Genomic DNA, 25,050 nt, shown 5'->3' with positions numbered 1-25,050 from the left:
AGTATTCACTAATACTGTAACATATTCAGAGGGGGGTGCATACGTGCACTGGGACTATCTGTGCATATTAGTAGGAGATTTGTGTTTACTGGCAGAATACACACCTGGGCATTTCCAGGTTGATGAACTGTTACACAGGCACTCACATCAACTCTGAAGAAATGCTACTGAAGTTTGCACACCTGCTTTCCAAAGCAAAAATAAATAAATAAGTAAAATCTGAGTGGCCCAATTTTAGCACAAATTGTGGTGCTTTGTTGCATCTGTGTCTCAGAACAGACTAAGTGGTACCCCAAAATGCATGCGTTTATCCTTTCATTTGTGGTCATGTGAATCATCTCCTCCTCCTGAGGAAGCATGCTAGATACAATGATTTTTTGTTTCTCACCTTAAAAGCATCGTCCTCATGCTGAGCTACAGAAGAACATGATTAAATGATATGTCACTAAAAGAAAGGCTACGTAAATTTTCTACCACAGTAATATTTTCTAAAACCACAGTTTTTTGATCATTTCAGACTGCACTGGGTTTTTCCTGGTGAGTAAAGATGTGCTTACTGAATTTAGAACATAGTTTCTCTTAGTCTGAGCTGCAGATTCCCAGGCTGCATAGTTGTGGTCAGATAACTCCTCCACGGGGCGTTTGGAGTTTCCTGAGTATGGAGGGAAAAACGAATTAATCTGACTCCAGTGTTTAACTCATTTGCAGGACTCAGATTTCCTGTTCTGCAAACATAAAGGGTTTGCAAGGAGTGTGTAAGAGCCTCCAAGATGTATAGCTATGTGAGTGCTAAAGATAGGGAGCCCCATTCTTCTCTCCAGCATAAATTGCCAAAGCTCTGTGGATTTCAGCTGTATTATTACCAATTCAAATGTGTTCCAAGCCAGAGGAAAGTCAAGAACAATGTGTATTTATGAAAAAAGGCCAGTTCTTGTTTGGCTCAAGTTCATAACCCTAAAAGAACCCAGTAATTCCACTATTCTTCAGCCTAAATGCTGGCTACATCCTTCACTTATCAGCATCTGTTCTGTGGTGCAGGGCATTAGTAGCATGGAGGTGGATATATTTACCGATTATTTACATTGCAATTTTCAAAGGCAGAGGAATGTTTTAATCTTAGATGAAGTTACAGCAAGAAAAAGATCAAGTCAATCTAGAAACTAAAGCAGCAATTGTAAAGGGAAGGAAAATACCATGGGCAAGGTCTATTTGAGGTGATAGCTAGAGAATAAACATGATTGTATGTGCCATAAGATTTTTCTAAGCTAACTTAGTGGTTAAGAAAGGTGCTGAGCTAAGATTTTTGGGAACAAAGGAACATAGCACTGACCTAATTCCTTTCCATTAATCAACAGCAAAGTCCCATTCACTTCCAGGAGAGTAGAATTATGCTAAGTTAAGCACTTCTGAAAACCCCCAAAGAATTTTTTTGTGTATGAATTTGGCAGGTGCAATACAAGCATTGCCGACACACGTCCTGCTTCACATTGACCTACACGATTCCAGGAGAAATGCATGCAAGTGTGAAGGGACAGTAGGATTTTAATATCCCCAGGATTACTTGATGTTCAACTTTCAAGAATGACTCCAGTTAATGCATTCTATGTTGGCTTGCAAATGAGCATCAAAAAGCAGGAACACAACCATAAGCTCATTTCATACTGGCTACCGTATAGTTCTCAGATCGGAGTATGACATGTTTTCCAGGCTAAACAAGACCATGAAGTTGTTCCAATAGGGTCATGTATCTTTGCTATCATTCCGGTCCGTCTGCACTAAAATTAGCTGTTGTTAAAAAGCTGCTCACTGCTTTAGCCTTAGTTGTCTAGGAAGCTCAAGAGACTGGGTCATCTACTGCTTCCCATTTTCTGAGTCTTAAAAAGTTAGCACTCTGCTATAGCACATTTGTGATTTGATTCCTGAATTTAGACTATGTTTCATCTCAAAAAAAAAAGTTTGGAAAAGCATATCTTCCTGAAAATTGTCGTGATAAAACCTACCACAAAAAAAAAAATCAGTATCTCTTCAATGTCTTTTTCTTCTTAGATCACTATTCTTTAATGAACAAAAGACATTCTTTATTTACAAAACCAGCACTTAAAAACTGGGAAACTATCAGTCCCCGTCAGAAGAGTGAAAGACAGATCATGCAAAACAGAAACACAGATAAAGAGGCAAGAGGATGAGGAGGGCATATCTTTGTTAATGTCGCTACGTGAAACCATTGGGCTTGTAGCTATTGCTTCTAAAGGACTCCCCGTTGGCATGGTTGACTTGATAGAAGAAACAAAGACACTGGCATCTCTAATTTACAAATCTGAACTAAACCATCTTTCACTTGTTACCAGCTATAATTTTTCATTGTAATTTAACCCAGGGTTGTTATTGATTCAGCTCAGTGTTGGACACACACTGTGCAGAAGCACCAGGTGAGATAGTTAACATCTCAGCAAGATAACAAGGAGCACTTACGGCAAAGCACCCACACAGACAAACTCAGTTGTGCCAAACTTTGACAAGCGACAAAGCCACAGCCCACGCATGGACGGGGATTTCTTTCAGAAAAGCCATGGAAGTGGGCCAGAAGCAGCACGGCACGGTTCTCAGCTGCTCCTACATGGCCAAGCCCAATGGAATCTCCAGAGAGTCACCAGCTCGGGCTCCCACAGCAAATGAAGAAAATCATTTCAAAGAGCCAATACAAATATTTGACTTCATAGAACAGTTTGGTTCGGGAAAGGGGAGGGAGGATCAGAAAATTAAAGAACAGGATTAAAACAAAGCCTGACAATTTCAATATTGAACTCTAAATCCTAGCATCCAGCTTTGGTATCAGAAGGAAAGTTAACACAGTCAATAAGGCTGTTATCCACATTGTCCAAATATGCAAAACAGACAATATCCTCAAGTTTACTTTGCTAAAATTTAAAGACATTTCAATTGTGAATTGAATTACAAAACTGTGGGATTCGATGCATCAGATGTTCCCTGTATAGACCGTATTTCATTTTTGTAAGGATTGCATTTTTATGAAATATTTTCATGTATACTTAAATTGTAAAATATAGAGAACCAAAATTTTCCATTAAAAATCAAGATTAAAAAAGTATTAGGATAAGAAGCTTTCACTAGAGAGTCTTCCCCTTTACTGCAGTTTTCATTGTAACCATCATTCAGAGTACTGATTTATGTCAGAGAAAGAGAAGGAGCGACTGAAAAAGGTGAGAAAATAAAGCTGAAAAATGAAAAGGGAAAACAGACTGATTTGGTCAGCTGATTCATACAAGAGTAATTCCTGATGCCAATGCAAAAGCCTGTAAAACAAGTAAGATTCTTCTGTGGGATTCCCTTTCCCTTGGTCCTTGGAGACAATCTGTATATATCTGTATAACTCTAGAGCAACCAGCTCTCTGCTCCTCTTCACAAGCTCTCATACTTGGCTCTGTTCTGTGTAAATGTCTCCTTTTTATGTTTCACCTGGATGGTGAATGCTCCCTGTGTTTAAGCTTCTGAATGATGAAGAGATGAGAAAAATATCACACAAGAAGCAAAATCCTATTCTGTATTTCCTTCATCGAGCAAAACACATCAGAGTCTATTGACATAGCCCTTTGTCAGAACCAGATCGTTCCGCGTACCCTCTGGATGGAAATTATTGTAGCAGAGTAGTAGAGAAATGTTTCTTGGATTTAGACAACCACCACTGGCAATTAAATATTTCTTTAGTGTCCACCTTTCTGACACAGGTGATAAGGACGTCTAACGGCAGTATTACATACAAAAAGCAAAACCCAGACAAGATACACATCATATATATTTTTTAATCCTTATACACATACTTGGAATAGCAACAGGATTAAAAACACTTTCTTGATAAATGTGTTTCTTTCAGCTGCTAGGTACTACAGAAGCTACTATCAACTCTTTGCAAGGACCCATCATTGCCAGAAGTTCCACTTTGCATAACCGTATAGTGAACTAGGAATAAAATATAGTAAGGTGTCTGTGAAGATATAAAACAATCCTACAATAGCACAGTCCACCAGTTTCAGGATTGACTTAAGTTCAGAATCTCACAATTTAGACAACTAACTTCTCTCAAGTCTTCAGCTGAATTCAGACTCCTCAGCATCATCAAAAGCTTACCAACAAAGTAGACAAAGAAGTCTCACTATAGATACGTGTAATTCAGGGCAAATGACTATTGCAAATGCCAAAATAGATGTGGCTACAGATTTTATTGGAACACTTATGTTTTTCATGTGGTATGCTAGCTTTCTTATCTACTTATGTGGGCCAACTCATGTGCTACTGAAATTCTCGTTATTAAGATTCCATGTTCTTTCTGTAACATTTTTCAATAAAATGCATGGAAGGAGCACATGGAAAAAACAAGAAGTGATACAGAAGTCGTGCATACAAACATCATCTTGTCTGTGTAGTGCTTGTGCAGATACTAGCACACACACAAAAAAAGAAATAAATCAACTATTCCTGTGAGATTATCAGAATATCTGGTGGCATATCAGTTGTGCCATTTTTAGCAGGAAAACAAAAAAACACCACCACTTAAAAAAAAAAAAAAAAAAGGACTCTAGGAGCCTGGACAATCACACACACACACAGAAGTGAATCTGCATGTCTGAGTTGTCTCCAAAGGCAACCAGGAAGCATATATGAAATAAGCCAGGCCAGATAAGAAACTATCAGTCAGCAGCTCCATAGCATTAATTTTTCTCAATAAATTGAACTGTTAATAAGCACTTCTGCTAACGATGGGCAACTTAAATGAACATCACTAGAGGTAAGACAGTGGCAGCTGTCAAAACTTCTACTTTGAGTACATATGTGAGGAAAATCCTGAAGAAGCAAGGAGAGAGCACAAATATGTAAGGAAATCTGGATCTCGTGTAGGCTGGAACGTCCCTATCCCAAGCAGGAGGGCAGCTGTCCCCAGGCCCACAAGACCTCAGCTCCCAGCCACCATCGCTACCTCCGCACACATAACACTGCTGTCCCTCTCCCTCTGCTGAATCCTCTCCTGACTGCTCTGCACTAGGCTGAACGCTATCCAAGAGAACAAAATGAGAGATCTGAACACGTTTAATGATGTTTTTCCCTGCATTGGGTTAGAGCGAGTATTAGCCTCGACAGAACAAGTTTTCTAACAGTGATGGGACTTGGAGCATTGATCCACCGAAGTTTAACCTTCTTCCAGAGGCAGCACTATGAAACAAAATCAGCCAAAAGGGTGTCCAAATGCTATAAAAATGAGGGAGGTGGCTGTATTTAAGCATCAATAAAATGAGTATACTTTACTCAAGTATCCACAAGATACTTCAGCTAGCCAACATGGGTGGGGGTTCAGCTCTGCTTTGTTTTTCAAAGAAGATTCCTGGATTTCTATGAGGAAAAATTATATTGTGTTAAAACTGAGAAAGAGCTGCTCTTTCCGAGCAAGATCTCTCTCCAGGAAAACATCACAGAATACACCACCATTTCAGCATACTTTCTCTCACTGCTGGAGAAGGCCAGCCCATGGCAAAAGCTGGCCAATGCCTCTTTCACCTTCATTCAAAAGCATTCGTGACTGGGCTGAGATTTTTGACATCTGTTGAATGCAGATTACCGTGCCCCACACAGGGGCAGTTTCACTGTTTAGGAATGCAGAACAGAAAATACAGGATGCCAACTGTGGTTCGTGACTGTACGGCACGCAAAAGCTTTAGGTAATTTCTTCATACAAACTTTTTTCTTAGATTTCATGAGATTACTACCATTTACCACTAATTAAAATGGTTCTTGAAACAAAACTGCTCTTGATACATTTCCAGAATAGAGGATAAACTCTTCTTCTACCTCTTTCATCAAAGCTCTTCTGAGCCCCCACTGTTAGTTCAGACACTGGCAGGTAGCACTGTCTTTCAATCCTGTTATGCAACTTGGCTTCCAGCATCTGCAAGAGCTAACTTGTTTCTCCAGATAGATTTGCTTTCCCAGGCTCCTGACTTCTCAGCAATGCGAGGTACTTTGTGTGGAGTCGTCTCAACTTCCTTCGAATCCAGGCTTTTCTAAATACTTTTCGATTTTTTCAGAGATAGGAAAAGTCGGTTGTATATTTATCTTGAATTACCAAACACGCTAAAAAGGACCTATCTGGGATCCCAGGCACCACGGCTAAATATTAAAAATACAGTCATCCTTATGCAAACAAAAGTATGCACGCCAGCCTCCTCAAAAATCACAAATGGCTCCAGCCGCAGAGCTCCCAGAAAACAAACCTTAGTGGTTAGTACAGCCCTTCCCACTCCAAAAGCATCAGACATAGCAGCCCCAGAAGCAGTGGGCATTCCAAAACACAAGATTTAAGTCACCTTCTGGTTTTGATATTTCCACACATGCAAGCGCTGAAATTGTTCACTGTTCTGAATCATGATAGCTATGTCCTAAAAATACTAGATATAGATTTATCTTTAAATCTTAACCTTTAAATCTCTAATTTTAAATCCACAACTTTATAGATTTATGTAGTTAGAGGTTTAGTCCTCCCCAGAAACAGCGATTTGAGATCAACCAGCAGCACAAAACATATCTCCTGTCTTTGGTTTCCCTTTTGCAGCTTGACTAACACATCGAATTGCCTGTATTTTAGCAAGGAGGCACAGTATATATGAGGGGAAAAAATAGCACAGTCCTTAGTAGGTGTTCACTTTCTTCAGCTTGCCATCTTTTATCCATTTGAAGCAAATATTTTTTATCGCTACATGTCAATAAAAACTAAGAGCCAATAAAACAGCATAGCTTGCATTGTGGGGCACTATTAAACAGAGATACATGGATCATATTGAGTTACTTTAAGGCATTGCGAGTGTAATTCAGTAGAAGGCAAGAGACCCTCCTTTACCACGAAGGGTTTTCTATTTGTAAGTTTTAAGAAAAAAAAAAAGTATGATATTGCTGAAAAATCAAAGGTTTAAATCATCAGTATTCCTTTAGATGGAAACGTTCAAGTGTTGGGATCATTTCTTAACTTGATTTGCCTCTGTTTTCATAATTACCTGTTTTTTTTTTTTGCTGTCTGAGATTCTAGGCTGCCATCATTTCCGCAGAGACAAACTCAGGCAATATTAAGGGCTTTTAGTGATTCTAAGGCAAGGCATTTTCAAAGTACAAAGCAACAGCTATTTTTGCCAGCCGACACTGTCTAAAGCCCAAAGACACACAGTTATGCCTTCAGAAAGGCAACAGCTGGAGCACACGATAATGGTTTACCATAACCCCTGCAGCCCCTTTACTTGGTGACAAGGGGTGTTCCCAGAAATGGAGTATTTCACCTCGCTGAATGATTGCTACGAGATGCAAAGCCCAGCTCCTGCAACCTCTCTGAGCAACACACTAGTGACCTTCAGACAACCTGCAGCAGATATTCTTTCAAGCAATTCCACTTATACACTTAAAATAAAGGGACAGAAGAGGCCAAACTAAGGCAGATAAAAACAAATTTTCCATATGCTTAATCAGCCTTCCAAGAGACCCATCAAAATCCTTTGAGAATGACTACTGCAAGGGAAAGGAACCAAACAGACACAACTCCAAGGCAAAGAAAGCACAAATCTTTCACAGTCCCGTCGGCACAAAGGCATTCCCAACCTCTCCACCTCTCCAGCACTCTGGATCTTATAACCCTCTCCCAAGGGAGGGGGAAAGAGGGAATCAGAGCAGAACCCCTCACATGAGAGTACAGACACCATAGGATGAAAGAGGCACTGGAACCAAGTACTAAATAATGAAATAAGCAATCCAAAAACCGAAGAAAACCCGGAGCAAAATGAACTGTTGGAAATTTCATCACACAGATCAGATAAACCTGAAATAGCATGGGTGCTCTTACCTTTGCCATCTGCGCCTGCACGCCATTTGCTTTGAGAGATGCTACTGCTTTCTGTGCTGCTGCCGGACTGTCAAAATCTACAAAACCGTAACCTAAAAAAAAACAAACAAACAACAATAAATAGACATTTTCATTATCATCTGTGTTATCATCATAGGTCAAGATTTCTTTTCTTAAAGGACATCCTTTTCCATTCTCATTGCCTTCTGGCAGCAACACTGCCACCAGCTGTCACACCTCTGTTTCTCTTGCCTTTCCTCCTGAACATGATGTGGTCTAAAGAAATGTAAGCACCTGAGGCTTCAGCCTGCAAGAAGGTGTGGAGCAGAGGGGACAAATGGCAGCCCTTTGCCTGTCCCTGCAGACAAGAGGTCCCCCCCTGGCAGAGCCCTGGTGCTGTGGAGACCTGCCCCATCTTTTCCACAGGAGGAAGCACAGACCCTGCTGCATGCCCAGGTGAGCAGCCACTGTCCTCCCCACCTTGGAAGACTATCTCCACCTGTGATATTGTCAGTATCCATTCTGCAGTACATGTCCACATAGAAGCAGTCTCTCCAGAAGACCTACCCTAGCAGACGGCTGACATACAAAGCTACAGCTTATGGCTTAACGGTTGGGATTGTGAGGAAACAACTCCCTTTTCCTGTTCCTTGAACACACGTGAGGATGAAGCTTCATACAACCTTGTGGGTCATGCAAAGTTCATACAAGGTCATGGGTCTCTGCTGCAGGTTGGGGCCAGGGAGCCTGCAGCAGGCTTCCAGCACATGGAAGCAGTTACGGAAGAAATTACAACCTGTGCTATACAAGCAACCACCAGGTAGCTCCATAAGATGCTAGGATAACCAAGCTACAGCCTGCTTAAACCCCATCCCTTTTGTCCTGCCACCCTGACTGCTGGAACGAGGGCCAGGTCCCTACCAGGAGCTGCTGCAGGGCAACATCTGAACATCAGCTCAGTGGTGGTGCACCTTACAGATGGGCAAGGAGCAATCCTCTCCTTTTATAAGTGGCTTTCCACGTGCCAACACTTGCAATAGTTGAATAATCAGATAGTCCCTTCCCATCTTCTTCCCTCACTGCCTCCCTCTTCATTTTTTCCCCTCAGCAAGCAAGACTCAATGCTCAAACAGGACTAGTGCTGTTAAGCCCCTGCTGGGTATCAACAGCTGTGGAAGTATTTTTATTTATCTAGAGATACAAAGGAGGGCAGGGAGGACACAAAAATGGACTTGACACAACTTCTGAGCACTTAACTATCTCTGATCTTCAACAGCACTTAAGTCTTACTCATAAAGATTTCAACAGAGTTAGGACGATTTAAAAATCTCACCAAGCAGCTATTCAGGCAGCTGCGTAGATTTCACAATCCACCCAGGGAATCCTTTGAAAATCCCAGCCTACATCTTCCTAAGCGATTACAGCACAGGTAGGCACGTGCTGCTCGGACAAGCCGTGGCCAGGGGCCACCTCTCTGGCGTCTCCCCTGGAAGCCGTACGGATAGAGCTGAACTGCCTGAAAGCTTTAATAATATTGGCACAAGCATATTTATAGCATTGCAGCTCCTTTGCAGACATCTCCATTTACTAGGTCAATACACATAATACAGGAGGCAACCACAGATATGCTTTCCTGCCGTATCCACTTTTATTTCTCTTGCCAGCCTTTCTTCCTCCTCGTGTGAGGCCTTCTTGCTCTGTGAACCCCATCTATGTATGGGAATCTGTGCCTCTGATCACCTTGCCCCAAGATATAAACAACTCTATTATTTCAGTATGTATACATTGCTCTGTGCAGGGGTTAGCTCAATGCTGAAAGAATATTGTGCACACAGATTTTTTTTTTCCTTGGCTTAAAACTTATTTGTAAAGTTTTAAGAAAGGGAAAACTATATATATATAAACACCAAGATTGCTAAAGAAAATGCTGACTTAATGATTACAAAAAGCGCTATTTTGATAAAAAAAATCAAGATCTGAACCTTTCTGCTCTGTCCTTAGTTGTTTTTTTGGTAGGACGTTATTACAAATTGAAGGAAAGCCTAAACAACTGTGTATTAGGACAGCATCTATATAAACACTGCCATGAAAACAGTGCACTGGAGTTTGGCCACTGGGGGGAAGGTTGTTTTACCTATTCAGTTTCTCCCTTTAATGCTTTTCTGCTGAGCATACCATCTTGAAACCAGCTGGTTCTCCATGGCAGGTTGCTTTGCTCTTTTCTCCAAGCTGCAGAGCAGCAGCGAAGCTGATGCTGTTTTGAACCAAAAAACCTGATCCATGAGAACAAGAGCCCTGCCTGGATTCCTGCAGTGCCTTTGCCCTTTGGGAGAGCAGCAGATCAGATGCAACTTCAATTTTGCGAAAGGAGAAATCCTGACAAGAAGCCAGAGCTGCCAAATGGGAAACCTGCAATGCGCTGGGAAGTCATGGGGTGGCTTGGATCAAACACAGTGCAAATTATTTCTCAGGGCAGCAAAGTGCTCTTTTCAGGACATGAAATTTCTTTTTATTTCTTACCATGCTCATGCCAGAGAACTAGGAGGTGACAGCACAAAAATAAGTTTTAACACTGACCTTAAAAAACAGATAATAGAGTTGGAATTTGATATTTATCATCAGCGCACAGTGCAGTATTCATGTATGCAGTAATAGAAGGGAAGTGATTTTTAATATAACTTCCTAGACAGCACAGTAAGTATTCCCACCTCAGTTAGCACTGCTTGTAAATATAAACTGGAATGCGCAGGAATATTCTGGTGTTGTACTGTAGGGATCAGGTATATCTAATGTAGTAGATTATTGAAGATGAACATCGGTCCATAATATTTAAAGCTATGGATGTTTCTTAAACATGTATTCAGTGGGTGCAAATGGCTATAAGCATATCATAGATACAAGAGTCTCAAGACTAAAACAACAAAAAAATTGCATCTTCAGCTGTCCATTATGCATTCTAGCGTTAATACTACTTGCATCACTGCAAAGCTGCTCATTTTCCTTCCCACAAGCTAGTTCTCATTCCAAGTATCTTTCTGGCCCTCCCTGCTCCCGACACATCTCTCCACCACACACAGAACATCAGGACAAAATCACTCCATGGCTGCAAACCGGTCCAAAGCACATCAATCTGCTGCGAGGGAAGCCAAGTTCCCAGGCTGTTTGAGCGTTCAAGTATCCTTACAAGAACTCTGCAATGCTATAGACCAGAAAAACAGGCACGCTGGGCTTTTGGACAGTTTACGTTCTTCCCTGTAGATGTTTATAGCCTATGCTGATGACCTATGCTCACATATTTCATTTGTTTATAATCTCACTTTAAAAAAAAAAATACAAAAAACTTTTTTTTTTCTTCTCAAGCACTAACAAAGTAGCACAGGATATTTATATATGTATTTAGATACACCTTTCAGTGTAGGTCACTGCAGCAGCTCAGGCTGGGTGCTGAGACACCCCCTCAAGCTCCTCCCATAGCACAAATGAGCTTTTCAAAGCTGTCGGAGCCGGGAGCCCTTCCCTCCTGGCCAGGCTGTGGCTGTTCTCCCCCCGGCCCCCGCCACCAGAGCCAGGCTGTTGTGGCTGCCCCTGGCAGGTGCAAGCCCTGGGTTTGGCTGCTCAGGCTCAGTTCCCTGCTCAAACAGTTATTTCTCCGCTCCTCCAGGGAGAAGGCAGCGGGCTGGCTGGAAGCATCCTTCGGGACGGATTCAGACCAGGAGCTGCCAACTGGATGCTGCTGCTCCACAAAAACGTCTCCATTTCTTCTTCCTCTATTCAAAACAAGTGCAAGCCCCACCAGCCCCACCCTTTCCTATCCTCAAATTCCAGAGCTTGTTTTTATTCCTTATTATTTTGATCACTGTCTCATAAACATTCTGGTCTACGGACTATTATTTTCTTTTTCAGATTTTGTGCAGAACATCGTGTAAAACCCATGCAGCTTCTAAACCGGGACCTCCAGACTGCTCACAAGAATCCATCCATCTCCACCACAGGAAACCAAAACCAAAACTATTTCCCCTCTTTTCATGAGGCATCCTGCCCTTTTCCTTTAAGAGCACAAAATGCAAATGGGGAGAGCTACATTATCCCCTGCTGCTGAGAGAGTCAGGAATTGAATTTTATCACCAAAACAAGCCCCTCAGCTCAGGGGTACTTACAGCTAGGGTGACTTCAGCTACAGGGATCTGGGATCCCAAGGTTTTTTTGGGGAATGACATGTATCACTAGTTTGTAAACGTGAATACGAGAAAGAAAGAAAAAAAATACCCATGCCAGAAAACAAGACAGGACTATCTAGATTAATTGTTCAACCTTTCCTCCAAGAAATAAAATGCCTGTAATTTTGTTTTGGCCTGACGCCATTAGAGCTAAATAATTAAATTTCAGGAATAAAGGCAGTGATTTTGTACCTGTGGGGGAAAGAAAACAGCTAAGCATCAGCAAGCGCAAGTTTATAGCTTGCTGCACTAAGTGCTACCCGAATACACAGGCAGACACTAAACATCTCCGTCTCCTATAACCTAAGCGGCTGGGGGCCTCCTGGTCTCCGTTTCACAGTTCCATAATTAAGCTTGGCAGCAGGTTCAAATGAATTAAAACTGAATGTCACTATTTCCTCAACAAATCCCTCATCCTTGTTTTTTCTTACTTGTCAGGAGAAGACCAGCAGAACAGCAATTAGTGGTAAGCAGTGCAGTGAAAAAGAACCAAGTATACACTAATTAGGTCACTCGCCAAACACATTCATTTCATTGGCAGATTTAATCAATGTTTTCCTGAAATGTCTTAAATCTCCTATGCTAATTTAAAGTTTTGTTATTGTTGTTACTTTAAACACAGATGGGATGCCTGGAGATTTTCAATTGCTTTCCGCAAATCCATTTCAAAATAACAACCCCTCATATACTATATCATCAAAATTTAGGCACAGGTTTTAGGAAATGGCCTCTAATTTTATGCCAACATTTTTGTGCCTGCAAATACCTATGGGTGCAATTTTGCGGATTTAAGTAATTGCAGGTGTGTCTAGCTCTTCGACTTCAAATACTGAATTGCCCTGACTGATCAAGTACTTAAGGGTAATGCCAAATAATGTGAGGGACTGCCCACCACTCATCATTCCCACAATTATGGCAAAGTACTGAAGGGAGAGCCCCACGTGTGCAAGTGATATGAGAAAAAAAGAAAGGAACAAATGCCCGTAGAAGCGTGCTTTCCCAGAAGCTAGGTGCTGAGAGCCTTGGCACCCAGCTGAGCTGGAGATCTTCAACCTCTGCCTGAGGATGAAGAGGGAGAAGCTGTGATGTACAACAGAGAATTCACCTGGGGGTGGTAAATTCTCAGCTTTGCCCTACCACAAGGGCAAACATCATGTCTGACCTCTGGCCAAGTGCTGCTTTAAATCACTTGAAGTCAACTTGTAATCCACATTTTGCAACAACACACACACTAAGAAAAAAAAGATAGGACAGATGATGCACCCAGGCAGGAGATAGTTTATACATGTGGAGCTTCCCTGTTGCAGCCAACAAGCTCCCTTCATCAAAACTTTTAATGCTTTGTCTCCACTAGCTAAGATCTTTGTATGAACAGGAGACACACCAAGCTTGAACACTGGGATTTTTTGACTGACAGCTGTCCCCCACAGCCTCCCCGTTGGCCAGTCTGACTTCTCTGCACCTCAGGTGGGAGGCTGAGGACAGCTACGAGAAAGGAAGGACTCCAGATCTGCTATTCTCCCACCTTGGACTGTTTGACTTTGCCACAGATTTATTTGTTTTGGCAACACGAGATCTGTGTAAGCTTTGCATAAAAATTAAAAAGTCTCCTTAATCATGTAAGCATAACTCTAAATTTGCTTGTGTGTAATTACAACTCCATTATACTTAAAATTGGTTTTCTAGGTCTGATACACCAGGCCAGCTGGAACTCTGCTCCTCGTTGGGAGGCAACATCTTTTTATCAAAGTGAAGTTCCTAGATCTTGGTTTGGGCAATCTAGAATTCATTGTCAGATCTGAAACCCAGAACAGAAAAGACTGACAATATCATTTGTGCTGGGTCTTCAAGAAGCGTAGACTATTTCAGCAAAAAGGAGGACACAGTGATTTTAAGAAATGCTTACTTTTTTTTTCCCCCCCATCAGTGTGTTTGTTAATGTTGCTCAGATTCTGGAAACAGAAAAGCACTTCCAAAAGGGGCTGTGACAAGGAGAGGACAAGTTGCCTCTACCAGCCTTGGAAAGAGGCAACAGTGAAAAACACTTGTTGAGCTAGGAAACCACGAAATAAAGTACACTTATCATGAATACCTTTTTTTTTTTTTTTTTTTAATTAAAAAGTCCACAATTTAATTTTTAATTAAAAAAAAAAAACACCTTTATGATATCACACACACCTATATATATGTGCCCTGGTGACTTCAAATAGATGGATAAAGTTTTTACACAAACACTAATAAATATACATATATGTACAACTAAGCAAATATGTAATAAGCAGTGAGCTGTTTCTCCTTCATGCTTAGATGAAATCACTTGGATTTCATGAAAACATAACTTCACTTGTAAAGCACTTAGTTAAGCGTCTCTCTTAAAAGGTAGTATTCATTTTGGCAGTCAGGTAGTCCACAAAAAAGCGATTATCCAGTAATTTACTATGCAATTTTCACTCTTTGTTTTATGCTCAGATAAAGAATCAAATTAAAGTCTTATAAGCCTCAGAAAATTAGAGTTAGCAAGCAAAGAGGTTGAATCGCCCTTGAACACAGAATTACTGAAAACAGATTTTTCGTTCACTTTTCAGATTGCGCTGAAATATTCTTATAGCTTCAAATGCTCAGAGTAATAATAAAATAGTCTAAATTATTACTGTTTTTAAAGCTCCACTTTATAAAAATGTTAGAAGTCATGAATGTAAAAATGTAGAAAGTGGTGAATCATCACTTTTTAATTAAAAACAGCTAATACATAGTTAGAAAAATAATTGGAAATAGAGAGACTTAAATGCAAGAAAGGAAAGATAGTCCCTTCATTTCAGATCACTCCCCAGAGATACACCTACATCGTTAAGTATGCATATACAGATGATTTTTTTGTTTGCTTTAGCTTGATATGGAAATACGGCACAAAACTGTCACTTTGATTATGTTCCTGCAGTGATTTCTTTTACCTCTTGCATTATTTGAATCCCCTTTATAACAACAGAACTGGAGAAAAACAGCCCTGTAGGTAACTAACAAACAATTTTTAGACATCTGTTTGCAAACGCATTCTTAATTTGAACATTCAATTACTTTGATTTCAACTGAGTTTATATGAATGCAGGTTATTATTAATTGCACAACTAATTAATGATATTTACATGCAAAAAAAAAAAAAACCTAAGCATGGAACTTGTGATGATCCTTTTTTATACTTTGAAATATTACTAAATTGCAACCTTTCAATCTCAAATAAGGAAATGTAACAGGACAAGGAATCCTCTAAAATTTCAATGAGGGGGAAAGAAGTACTTATTAAATAGACAAATATATACACGTCTATACGTGTATATGTGATACGTACATGTATTAATAAGCATTCTCTCAGGAAGGACAGAAGCAGACCTCAAAACTGAGGAAAATTCTTTGTGAAACATGGTTGCACTAACAACAGAAAGCAGGAGAAGTAGGAGCAATACAAATTTCACAAATATGCCTATCAAGAAAATGGCATTGCGCTTGAAGACCTTCACTCAATATTTATGCTATATTAATGGCAATTCAGAACAAAATTCAGACTGGCAAACTGGAGAAGACACAGGAAAGAGCATAAATACAGCCAAAAGAAAAAAGCCCAGATTTTGCAAATAATAGAACTCTATTGAATTACCCCTAAAAATGCATTAAGCGTTTGATTAGAAGTGACCCTGAATACGAATACCCACAGGTAACCAAACTGAAGCACAACACCAGCATAAACAGTGAGATGCAAGACTTCACAAGGACCTGTCAAAGAATGAAAATGAAGATGAAAATAAACTAAGAAAAGCTGAGAAAAGTTTCCTAGTATTCTGCTAACAGTGCAGACTTATATTAATTGTACAAAGCAAATGAGGGAAATCTCATTGCTCAAGTTTCTAAATACGGACTGAATGAAGAGAACATATTGTAAATCTTGCAGTAGCAGAAGGATAGGAGAGAAACACACTTTTCCATCTTTAGCTTCTGTAATTATTTTCACTGCGAGTCCCATTGATTCACTGTCAAAATCCACAACCAAGATTAACTCCGGTTTACATGGAAAATTGAGATGTGAGCTATTCCCATATTTAAAAATAAAGCGTGATTTCATATTACAGTTATTTAGCATTATAACATTGCTTGTTGGTGTATTAGTTCTGTAATCATTAAGACTGTTTTTACTGCATTTGTTTAGCATAAGACATTCATTATAGCTCTGTGGCTGAGCTAAGTTTCACATGTGAAGAAAGGAGAATGTTGTCCCAAAAAAACAAATACTCCAAGAGCGGTGCTTAGTTACCTGTTTACATGAAAAGGAGGGAAGGACAGAAGAGCTGTTCCCTCCCTTGACTGAAGAAATACTCAGTGACTCACAAGCGATAATATTTTGCAATAGCTACAAGGAAACAGCCAGAACTTGCAGCCTCAGATTAAGTCCTCCTACTCTCAGATCCAGAGATATGGTACCAATTAATAGCTTCACCCCAAAACTAGACGTGAGCCTCACACCCAAAAGTTTAAAATGGTTGATTTTTTCCAACAATTGCTTTTCATATTCACTTTCCTCTCTTAATTTACAGCTACGTCCAGATGCTGAAGTTCCAAAATACCACAAGAAGGACAATTTTCTTGGTATTTCCAGCCGACAGGAAACACTGACACTCTCATGAGAAAGTCTGTTCTTATGAGGTTTCATGCTCAGTTATGCAGACTCCAGAGCTTTACTTAGCTTGGATAATGTTTGAGGAAGATATGAAATCAAACCTCTTGAGATTTGTCCATCACTTATTTTAGAGTTGAGCAACTTGAACGAGAAAACTGGTATACAGAAGCAGTTTAGAAACAAACCATTCAGCCATTATCTCTGATGGCTTCCATCGCCTGTGTAGACGAGCAGTTCTCTCTTCTAACTGGACCTGGAGCTAAGCAAGTTATTCACCAGCTGGTCAGCAAAAGAGCACATAGCCTAAAAAGTTATGAGACCAACTACAGAGGACTAGTTAGAAACTGATGTTAATACTGTCACTCTAAGCACCTTATAGGCACAGCGTCTGGCATGTCACTCCCATGACATTTATGGACAGAAATGGGAAAAACAGACTATCAATGGGAATTCTGCTTTCAGCAGGTATATGGAAGAAAGCAATGAAGCACTGCAGGAAAAAAAAAAATGAAGTCCTTGAGCAGTCAACTCTTCCAACGTTAGGTTTAAACAATGATAGTACTCCAGGAGGCAAAAGATGTTCTGTATCACCCAATGCTCTCTGTCAGAAATGAAATATTCCATTCTCTTCCTCCCAATGCTAGATTGCTCGGTAATCATAACATTAAGTAACTGCAAATACTCGCGAGTGGGAAGAAACAATCTGACAAGAGAAGATGCACTTGGTGATCACAGTGTGATTACTGTACTTTATTAAAAATAATTTTCATTTCAGTATGTTTTGACAAGAAAATAGAAAGCATCTTGTGCAGGCTTCAGGAAATATTAAAATAACCCAAGGTGATGAACATGTTATTATCCAGCCTGTTCCAGAGGGATGATGCTCAAGTACTGAAATGGTTTTCATTTCAAATACACATTCATTTTCAAGACACCACACTTGAAAAATTGGATTGTATATTTGTCATACAGTAAGCAGTGATAAAGAGCACAGCAATTTATGTTCTTTATGCAAACCACTTGTAATTCAGAAAACAACTATAGTTTCTAAGAGGCAGCAAAGTGATAGCACTTTCCCAACAAGTGAAACGTTTCTTTCATGCCAGTTGGCCAATTCTGGCATGTCAACCTTTGCTATGATAAACATTTTGGATAACACGCAAAGAGCTCCTGTTCCATCTCATCAACACTCACAATGTCTTGGAGCTTTAGACAGAGATGAGCAATACATTGTGAATATTTCATGACACTGATACTAAGAAAAGAATTACGATACTGCCATCACCATAATGCTAAAACACCAATGACCTTTTGAGCAAGAGGGCAGCGTGCTCTCAAGGAACAGTTTGCAGGGACAGGGCTTCTTTCACTCTTCCTCTCTTGCTTCCCAAGCAACCTGATTGCACTTTAGGGCAAGATCAGACCTTGAAGGAATTGACATTTTAGGGGAATTAAATGGCAGTGCACTCAGGAGTGCCCAACCTGGGTTGACTACTGTACGATAACCTCCTTGTTTATCTGTTCTCCTCCCGAAGACCTATTGAGCTCTGTGGCTCTCTACTACTCTAGTATTTTTGTAATGAGAAGGTGAAGACTGCCAAACAGAGGGAAGCAGAAGGTGACCCCTCTTCTAACCCTCACCTTTATCCCTGTGTGAGCAAGGACAGGGCTTGCTGAAGTTACACCTGAAAAACAGAGGGGAAGCACAGCAGGTACAGGCAGAGCAGGATAAGCCACAGCACACAGGTCAGTGCAAAACCTGTTACAGACACTTTATAGGTTCGGTGCCCAGTGGTTTTGCCCTTACACAGTATTTCAAACAATCAACATTTAAGTAACCCTTGAGTATTACAGATATATTGCCCATCACTACTTATAGGGTGTTCCTTTTCTTTTTCAATAGATCCTTTTGTGGTTAAATACAGGTTTCCCCCTTCTGAGCCTCTCATCATATGTCTACCACATTTATCTGTAGCCTGAAGTTCAAAAATGCTATTATTACAGTACCCCAGAAATAGCTACTATTTTTCCAGTTTGAGGAAAGGGGAAGGGAGGGGAAAGAAGAGGAGGAGAAGGAGAAGAAATCACATCAGAAAATCTCTTTTCAAGATCTCCAATCCATTTTTCAGATTCAAGATAATTTTACAATCTACATAAGTGGAAGATGCAGATAAAGCATTTGAAATGCTGGCTTTTCATCTAATCTGAATTTCTGAACCTGTAGCAGCTTTCCTATCATTACGAATCACATACCTCAACTATATGAAAAAGAATGAAACGAATAATGCAACGTTTTAATCTTCAGTAAAAACATTTCTTTCTTTCTGTGATTTAAGGTAGCTCTTCGGTGTTATTTTGACTTGCATTTAAAACCACCTTCTGGTGCAGCACACGGGACTCGCACACTGCAGAGGTGTGATGAAGGACACGATGTGGAGACCATATTGAATCCGCCAAATGACAGCCACGAGCCATTGAGAGGTCAAACCAGCAGAAGGACAACCTCCTCTGCCAAATGCCAACGTGTAGGAAGCTTTCACACATGCTGAAGTTCACATCCGCAAAAAGCCCTCACACAGCTTGTTGAGAGAGGGAAGGCACAAATATGGGACTGGAAGAGGCATCCTGGGTCTTTCTGGAGGACACATGACTATAATCCTATGCTAGACAACCAGCAGTGACTCACAAAATTTCTCTAATATTACCCTTTGGCTGCTGGGAACGGGCATCCAAATTGTGCCTATTTTTTGGCCTTGGCACTTACAGAGTCATCTAGTATGCCTGCTATCCTTTTTCTTTATTCCCTATAGGTAAACTTCCAACTTCCAGAGCAGAGTTTTACCTATTACTGACTAAGCAGATGATTTTGCTATTAGATTTGTTCACTGTTTCTCACACTCCAGTCTTCAGGACCACCTAATTACCTTTCTATATAATTGCCCAATGCTTCCCAACTCTAGGCAATGAGAAAGTATTGAAGGAGTTTGGGTAACAATATCATTATAAACGAGATGGGAAAACTGGCATTTGCCTCAGAAAGACCAAGGTAGCCAGGTGCTGCCAATGATGCTGACTGACATGTCCAAGTCTGCCTCTGATATACAGCAAATCTGCAAGAAACTACATCAGTAGTGACTATCCTCGGCAGCCCTTCCTAAAAGTTCAGGCATCCTTTAAAACGTAAAAGCATTTTGTTTATGGTCTCCAGAGAACCTTAAGGGTTTAACTAAAGAGCAAACTCATTGACATACATTGCCAGTGAAAGACCAAACATACAGCAGAGAACAATTTCCACCCTGTGAAGTCAGTTTAGAGATAGGTATAACAATACTGAAACACAGAAGGTAAATAAATGTGTGGGGGTTATTTATGGGTGTCTTCATCCTTTTTTAAAGTGAAAATGAGGATGATTCAGACATAATGATACTCTTATTTATGAGGTATATTTAATTTTAAAAGATCCAAGAATTTTTATAAATTTTATAAATTTTTACAGCAAATTCCATAGCAGGATCTAAGTTTGCTTGCTGAGAATAGCTCTCTGTCAGCTTAGTACATCAAACAAACAGGAATGGAAGAGAAAGCAGGGAGGAGCTTTGCCAGGACACACAAACCAAGCAAACATATTTCGTCTAGAAAGCCAAAATGCCTATAAAAAGACATTTTAAAACCTCATACACCACATCAAAGAAATAAAAAACAGTAATACAAAATTATTTTTAATCCCCTAGAAACAGAGGTGACCTTCACACTTCTCTGAGCCATCAGTGCAGTAGCTGACCAAGAGCCTACAGGCAGTCATGTTCATTGTAACAGCAAGACAGCTAATAGTCAGAGAGGCTGCAGTGCTTCTCTTACACAGACGCCAAATACATGTTGGTGTTGTCAATGCAGAGATGTATAAATGTTTTGAGACTAAATGTCTGATTCCTGTCAACAGGCAGAGTTAACCAGATGAATATCCGGTATGCATGGCTGTGCTTTCTTACCGTATAAATGTTGCATTACAAAGACTGCAGGCTGCTTGTTTTATCACTGGCCCATTGCTCTCAAAGCCATTTTAAGTGAACAAAGAAAAAGTAAAACAACTTCCCATGCCCCGTCACGGTCTGGGAGCAGTGAGACGTGTGGGGAAGAAGGTGATGAAGCACCAGTTGGCTGAAGAATTTCAGGGGAAAAACAGCATTACTCAGGGCCCATGACCAAAGGGTCTTCACAAAAAGCAACTGATCTCATTTCCATTATGCATTACCTGCTCACTCCACCTAGATGAGAAAAGAAAAAGCAGCCCTCATGTCATACCATGCTGGAAAACAGGTGATTGCCCCTCAGGCAACCATTCCCCAGAGGTCCAGGTTCCCTCAAACTGGAAGCCTTGAGGGGGAACAGAGATTGCCACTCTAATAAGGGGCACAACAGCCTCGCTCTCCCCAGCTCTCTTCCCTCCAGCTGAAGGCAAAAATGAGGTTCTAGCAACAGACACAAGAGACATTAGGAAAGAGGAAAGTCTCTAGCATCTGAAGCTTTTAGCATCTCTCCCCAGGTTAATAAGAACATTCATTGAAGGAACCTTCACTTCATCCTCATTATGAGATTTATTATTTTCCAGTGAATTTACAGATACATAATAGCACAATGAAATCCCACAAACCTGTTTTCTTATTTTGTTTGTTTTTTTTTTTTTTTTTTTTTGTGCGTGTGTGTGGTTTTCTCTTCCATTTTTATTTTTTTTTAACTTCTCACAATGGCTGGGACAAACATTTCACACACACACACAAAAAAAAGTAGTAGTCTTTTTTTGCTTTTATCTAGAGAGAGAAGCAGATATAGCAGATGAAGGCTATCACGCAAAACGTGATGGTGTGGCCCAGTGGGAGCCATGCTACAGCTCCAGGCAGCCTTTCTCCCCCTTAGTCTATGTTGCAACTTCATCCAACTTTGCCCACTTCACCTTCCTATGAGGCATTTTGTCACTGAGGAAATTTGCCTTTATTGCGTCAAGGCATTTTTGTCCCAGATAATGAAAATCCTTAAAAAAAAAAATCCCCAGCAAATCAAACACTTCCAACCCTAATGCATACATGTGACACAAGTGTATTGCACTTGCTTAATGGGCTAACAAACAGAATCAAGCCTCCCTCAGGAAAGACATTTCAGTGTACACTAAGAAAATTGAGAAAAAGTCAGCTTCCAACCAAAAAATAAATTCCAAATTTAATAGCGTAAAATGAAGCCACTGAAGACTAAACATCTGGGCTTTTTGGATATCATCCCAGATACTGCGTGTAGCACTGAAGCTCTTCATCACTGTATCCTCTTAAGAATTTGAATAAAAACCTTCCCCTGTATATGCTGTTTCTCTGCAGAACATCACAAAAAAAAAAAAAAAAAAAATGCCTTTTGCAGTAAGATCTTGGGGCAAGGCCTGGTTTTTCCTACTTGTGTGGAGAGCCTGCAGAACCACAGGGCTTTGGTTTTCTTCAGGATCTCCAGGACTTCCCTTAACACAAATCACAATTCTGCAGCAGTGGCAACAGCAACAACCCTTGTGGACTGCAGAAGACGCCAATTAGAGGGGGATTATTAGAAACACTTCAATAAATCTGGAGCATTGTCGAAGTGCCACTGCAAGTCAATGGGATTTTCTGCTCCTGAAGTGCAGCAGGCACAGCTACAGCACAGCGCTCCAGCATCCATCAGAAATCTTCTGTACTGAACAAGATCAGATGCCTACAGGACAACGAGCAGGGCAGTAACAGCACAGACCATCCAGGATATTTAGGGATGTCTCTCACCAGGACCTAGCAGAGCACAACAGCATCACTAGCTTCAGGGCTGGGGTAGAGAGGTCTACTCAGCAGAGCACTGTGCTGTGTGGTACCAGATGCTCGAGAGCTTTTGAGAACTCCAATTCCTGCACAACCTGCCTCGAGACCTCCTCTTCCCACAGCTGCCCTGCTTCGCAGTCAGTACCAGACATGGTTTGATGCAACCTGGATTTACTGGGATTGCTCAGGGATGACTGCACAAAATTCTGGAGGTGGCTGCGGGCAGGAGGTCAGATTAGATCAGTTCGTGCATTTAAACTCTGTGAACTGCTGAGAAAAAGCGTAGGGAACATGGCCACTGGAAAGCAACTGAACCAGTGCAAAATTTCATAAGCCAGAGGCACATGGATTATAACCGGAGCCAAACTACACAGTGCAAGAGAGCCACACAAAAGACAAAAAGCACTGGATAAGTCTGAAACAGAATTATCCTTAATAGACAGTGCCTCCCTAGAGCTTTTGTGCTCACGGCCAAGCAAAACGGTTCTGCACAGGAAGACAAGAACTGCAGACTTCTGGCATGGCTCTGGAGACACAAACAATACGAGAGACTTGTTCCCATAAAGGAACAAAGAGGTGAAGCAGACCCCCTTGAAACAAACAATTCCTGGCCATCGTACCATCAAAACAAGCACAAATAAAATGGAGTGCTTCATTGGAGTTTTTATTTTCTATATGTAAAAATAAAGTGGAGTAAGAAATAAGAAGACCAGCAGCTTTTAAAAAGAAAAAAGAAAGTCTTTCCTCTGGCAAATCACACAAAGCCGTACTCCCTACCTCAACATTTATCACCTTCTTTTATTTTTTTTTTTAGAGATGTATTTATATTAGGAGTCTCCACAATAGGCTGTTCCTTTTGTTTCTTAATTTTTCCAGTCAACCTCGTCCATTTTCTTTCCAAGAAAGAGATGATTACTTCTGTTCTTCCCCTTCTAGCTCCTCCTCCCTCTAAGGTGACTTAAAAAGAGAAAGACTCATGCATAGTCTAGGAGGATGGTTTAGGTAATGACATTTCCACTCCTATAAGTCTTTTCAAAGGAATCATTCTACCCAGGAGTGACAGGAGGGAAGATATTTCCATAAAAACCTGTATACTTCCAGCAAATACATTACCATACCAACAGCAGCATGGAGAGATCGAAGACCTCATGCTCTGGAAATGCAACATTTCTCCTTGTTTTGTTTGCTTGCTTTCTCTCTCCGCACTTTCTGTTTTTCCCATATTTGCTGCAATGTTTCAAACAGATCATTCCTTCACTCCATTTTATTTATTTCCTCCATCATCTTCTCTTCCCTAGCCTTTTATTTTCTAGACTCCCCAGCCCCCAATTTCCCTTGCCTGCTCGTTTCAGCTATTAACATGGCAACAGTAGTTCATACAGAAAAAAAAAAAAAAAACAGCTAGCTTCTAAAGTTGAAACGGGAAAACTACAGAGGCAACAGATGCCTTAGGAGTTTCATACAGAATACAGGGCCTTTGAAAAAAGGTGAAAAGCAACCACAAAGGTCTGTTTTCAAATGATAGTGCAACAAAGGAACCAATTAGGAAAGAAATAAAGAGTAAACTACCCCAAATTTTTGCTTGGAATTGAAGCTTTTCCAGGTTAAAAAAAAAATAATAAAATAAAATAAATGCCAACAACAAACAGTTAACATTACACCCATTATTTTTGTCATCCAATACGTTTCTGTACTTACGGATTTTATCCAAAACTGGGAGCACACTTGCCAAAATATCATGAGAACCTTCCTGCTAATGAGACTTTTAGACAGCAAAAATGCCAAAATTTCTAGGTAAATCGGAAACAGAAGGTACTAGATACTTAAATGGAAAGTTTCTCTCAGGAAAGAGTCCAAGCAAGACCAGGCTCAGGGAGTGACGTACTTGTTTTTTGCAACACTCCAACATTTTAACCAACCTCCACGGACTTGGTCTTTCTGCCTCAGGAGGGGTTTCGCTATCAACACCCCCAACACTAAAGGCAGCCTGGCTGCTTAGTAGCCCTAGTGGAAGGCTCGATAAGACAGAGTAAAGAAACTGAGACTGTACCACAACGGATGCTCCAGCTGAGGGTCACACGCTCCTAGGACAGCACGAGAAAGCCGATGCTCTGCCTACATGGTGGCTTTGGATCCCTGCTGTACCATGCTTCTACCCTGTGTGCCTGGCTAGAAAAACACTGAATATGGAACCAGAGTCTTAGAAAGCTTTTAAACACACCTGAAATAACTAATTAACAGAATAACAGAAGATTACTATCCTGCTTCTCAAAGTGAGGTCGCTACAGAAGAAACACACGGTGCTCGTTCCCCACAGCAGAGCTGAGGACCATTCAGCTTCCTCTACTGCAGTCCCACATGGGTTTAGGTAATTTTGGCTAATTTAGGAGGGTGGTAACAGTGGGTTCCCTGGGTGTCACTGAGGATGGAGAGCTCATTTCAGAGGAC

General features: G+C 40.7%; 1 protein-coding gene across 14 annotated transcripts in view; it reads right to left on the bottom strand.

Annotated features, from left to right (window-relative positions):
- The window catches only part of RBMS3 (RNA binding motif single stranded interacting protein 3), a 697,130-nt gene that overhangs the window by 254,068 nt on the left and 418,012 nt on the right, over positions 1 to 25,050 (bottom strand). For all 14 annotated transcript variants that reach the window (XM_068674436.1, XM_068674437.1, XM_068674435.1 and 11 more), the window contains one exon: positions 7,892 to 7,983. In XM_068674436.1, the coding sequence (XP_068530537.1) occupies positions 7,892 to 7,983 (92 nt within the window). The remainder of the gene's footprint in view (positions 1 to 7,891; positions 7,984 to 25,050) is intronic.

This window comes from Anas acuta, chromosome 2 (genome assembly GCF_963932015.1).
Source record: "Anas acuta chromosome 2, bAnaAcu1.1, whole genome shotgun sequence".
NCBI classification, from domain to species: domain Eukaryota; kingdom Metazoa; phylum Chordata; class Aves; order Anseriformes; family Anatidae; genus Anas; species Anas acuta.
This window is presented reverse-complemented; position numbering and strand designations above follow the sequence as displayed.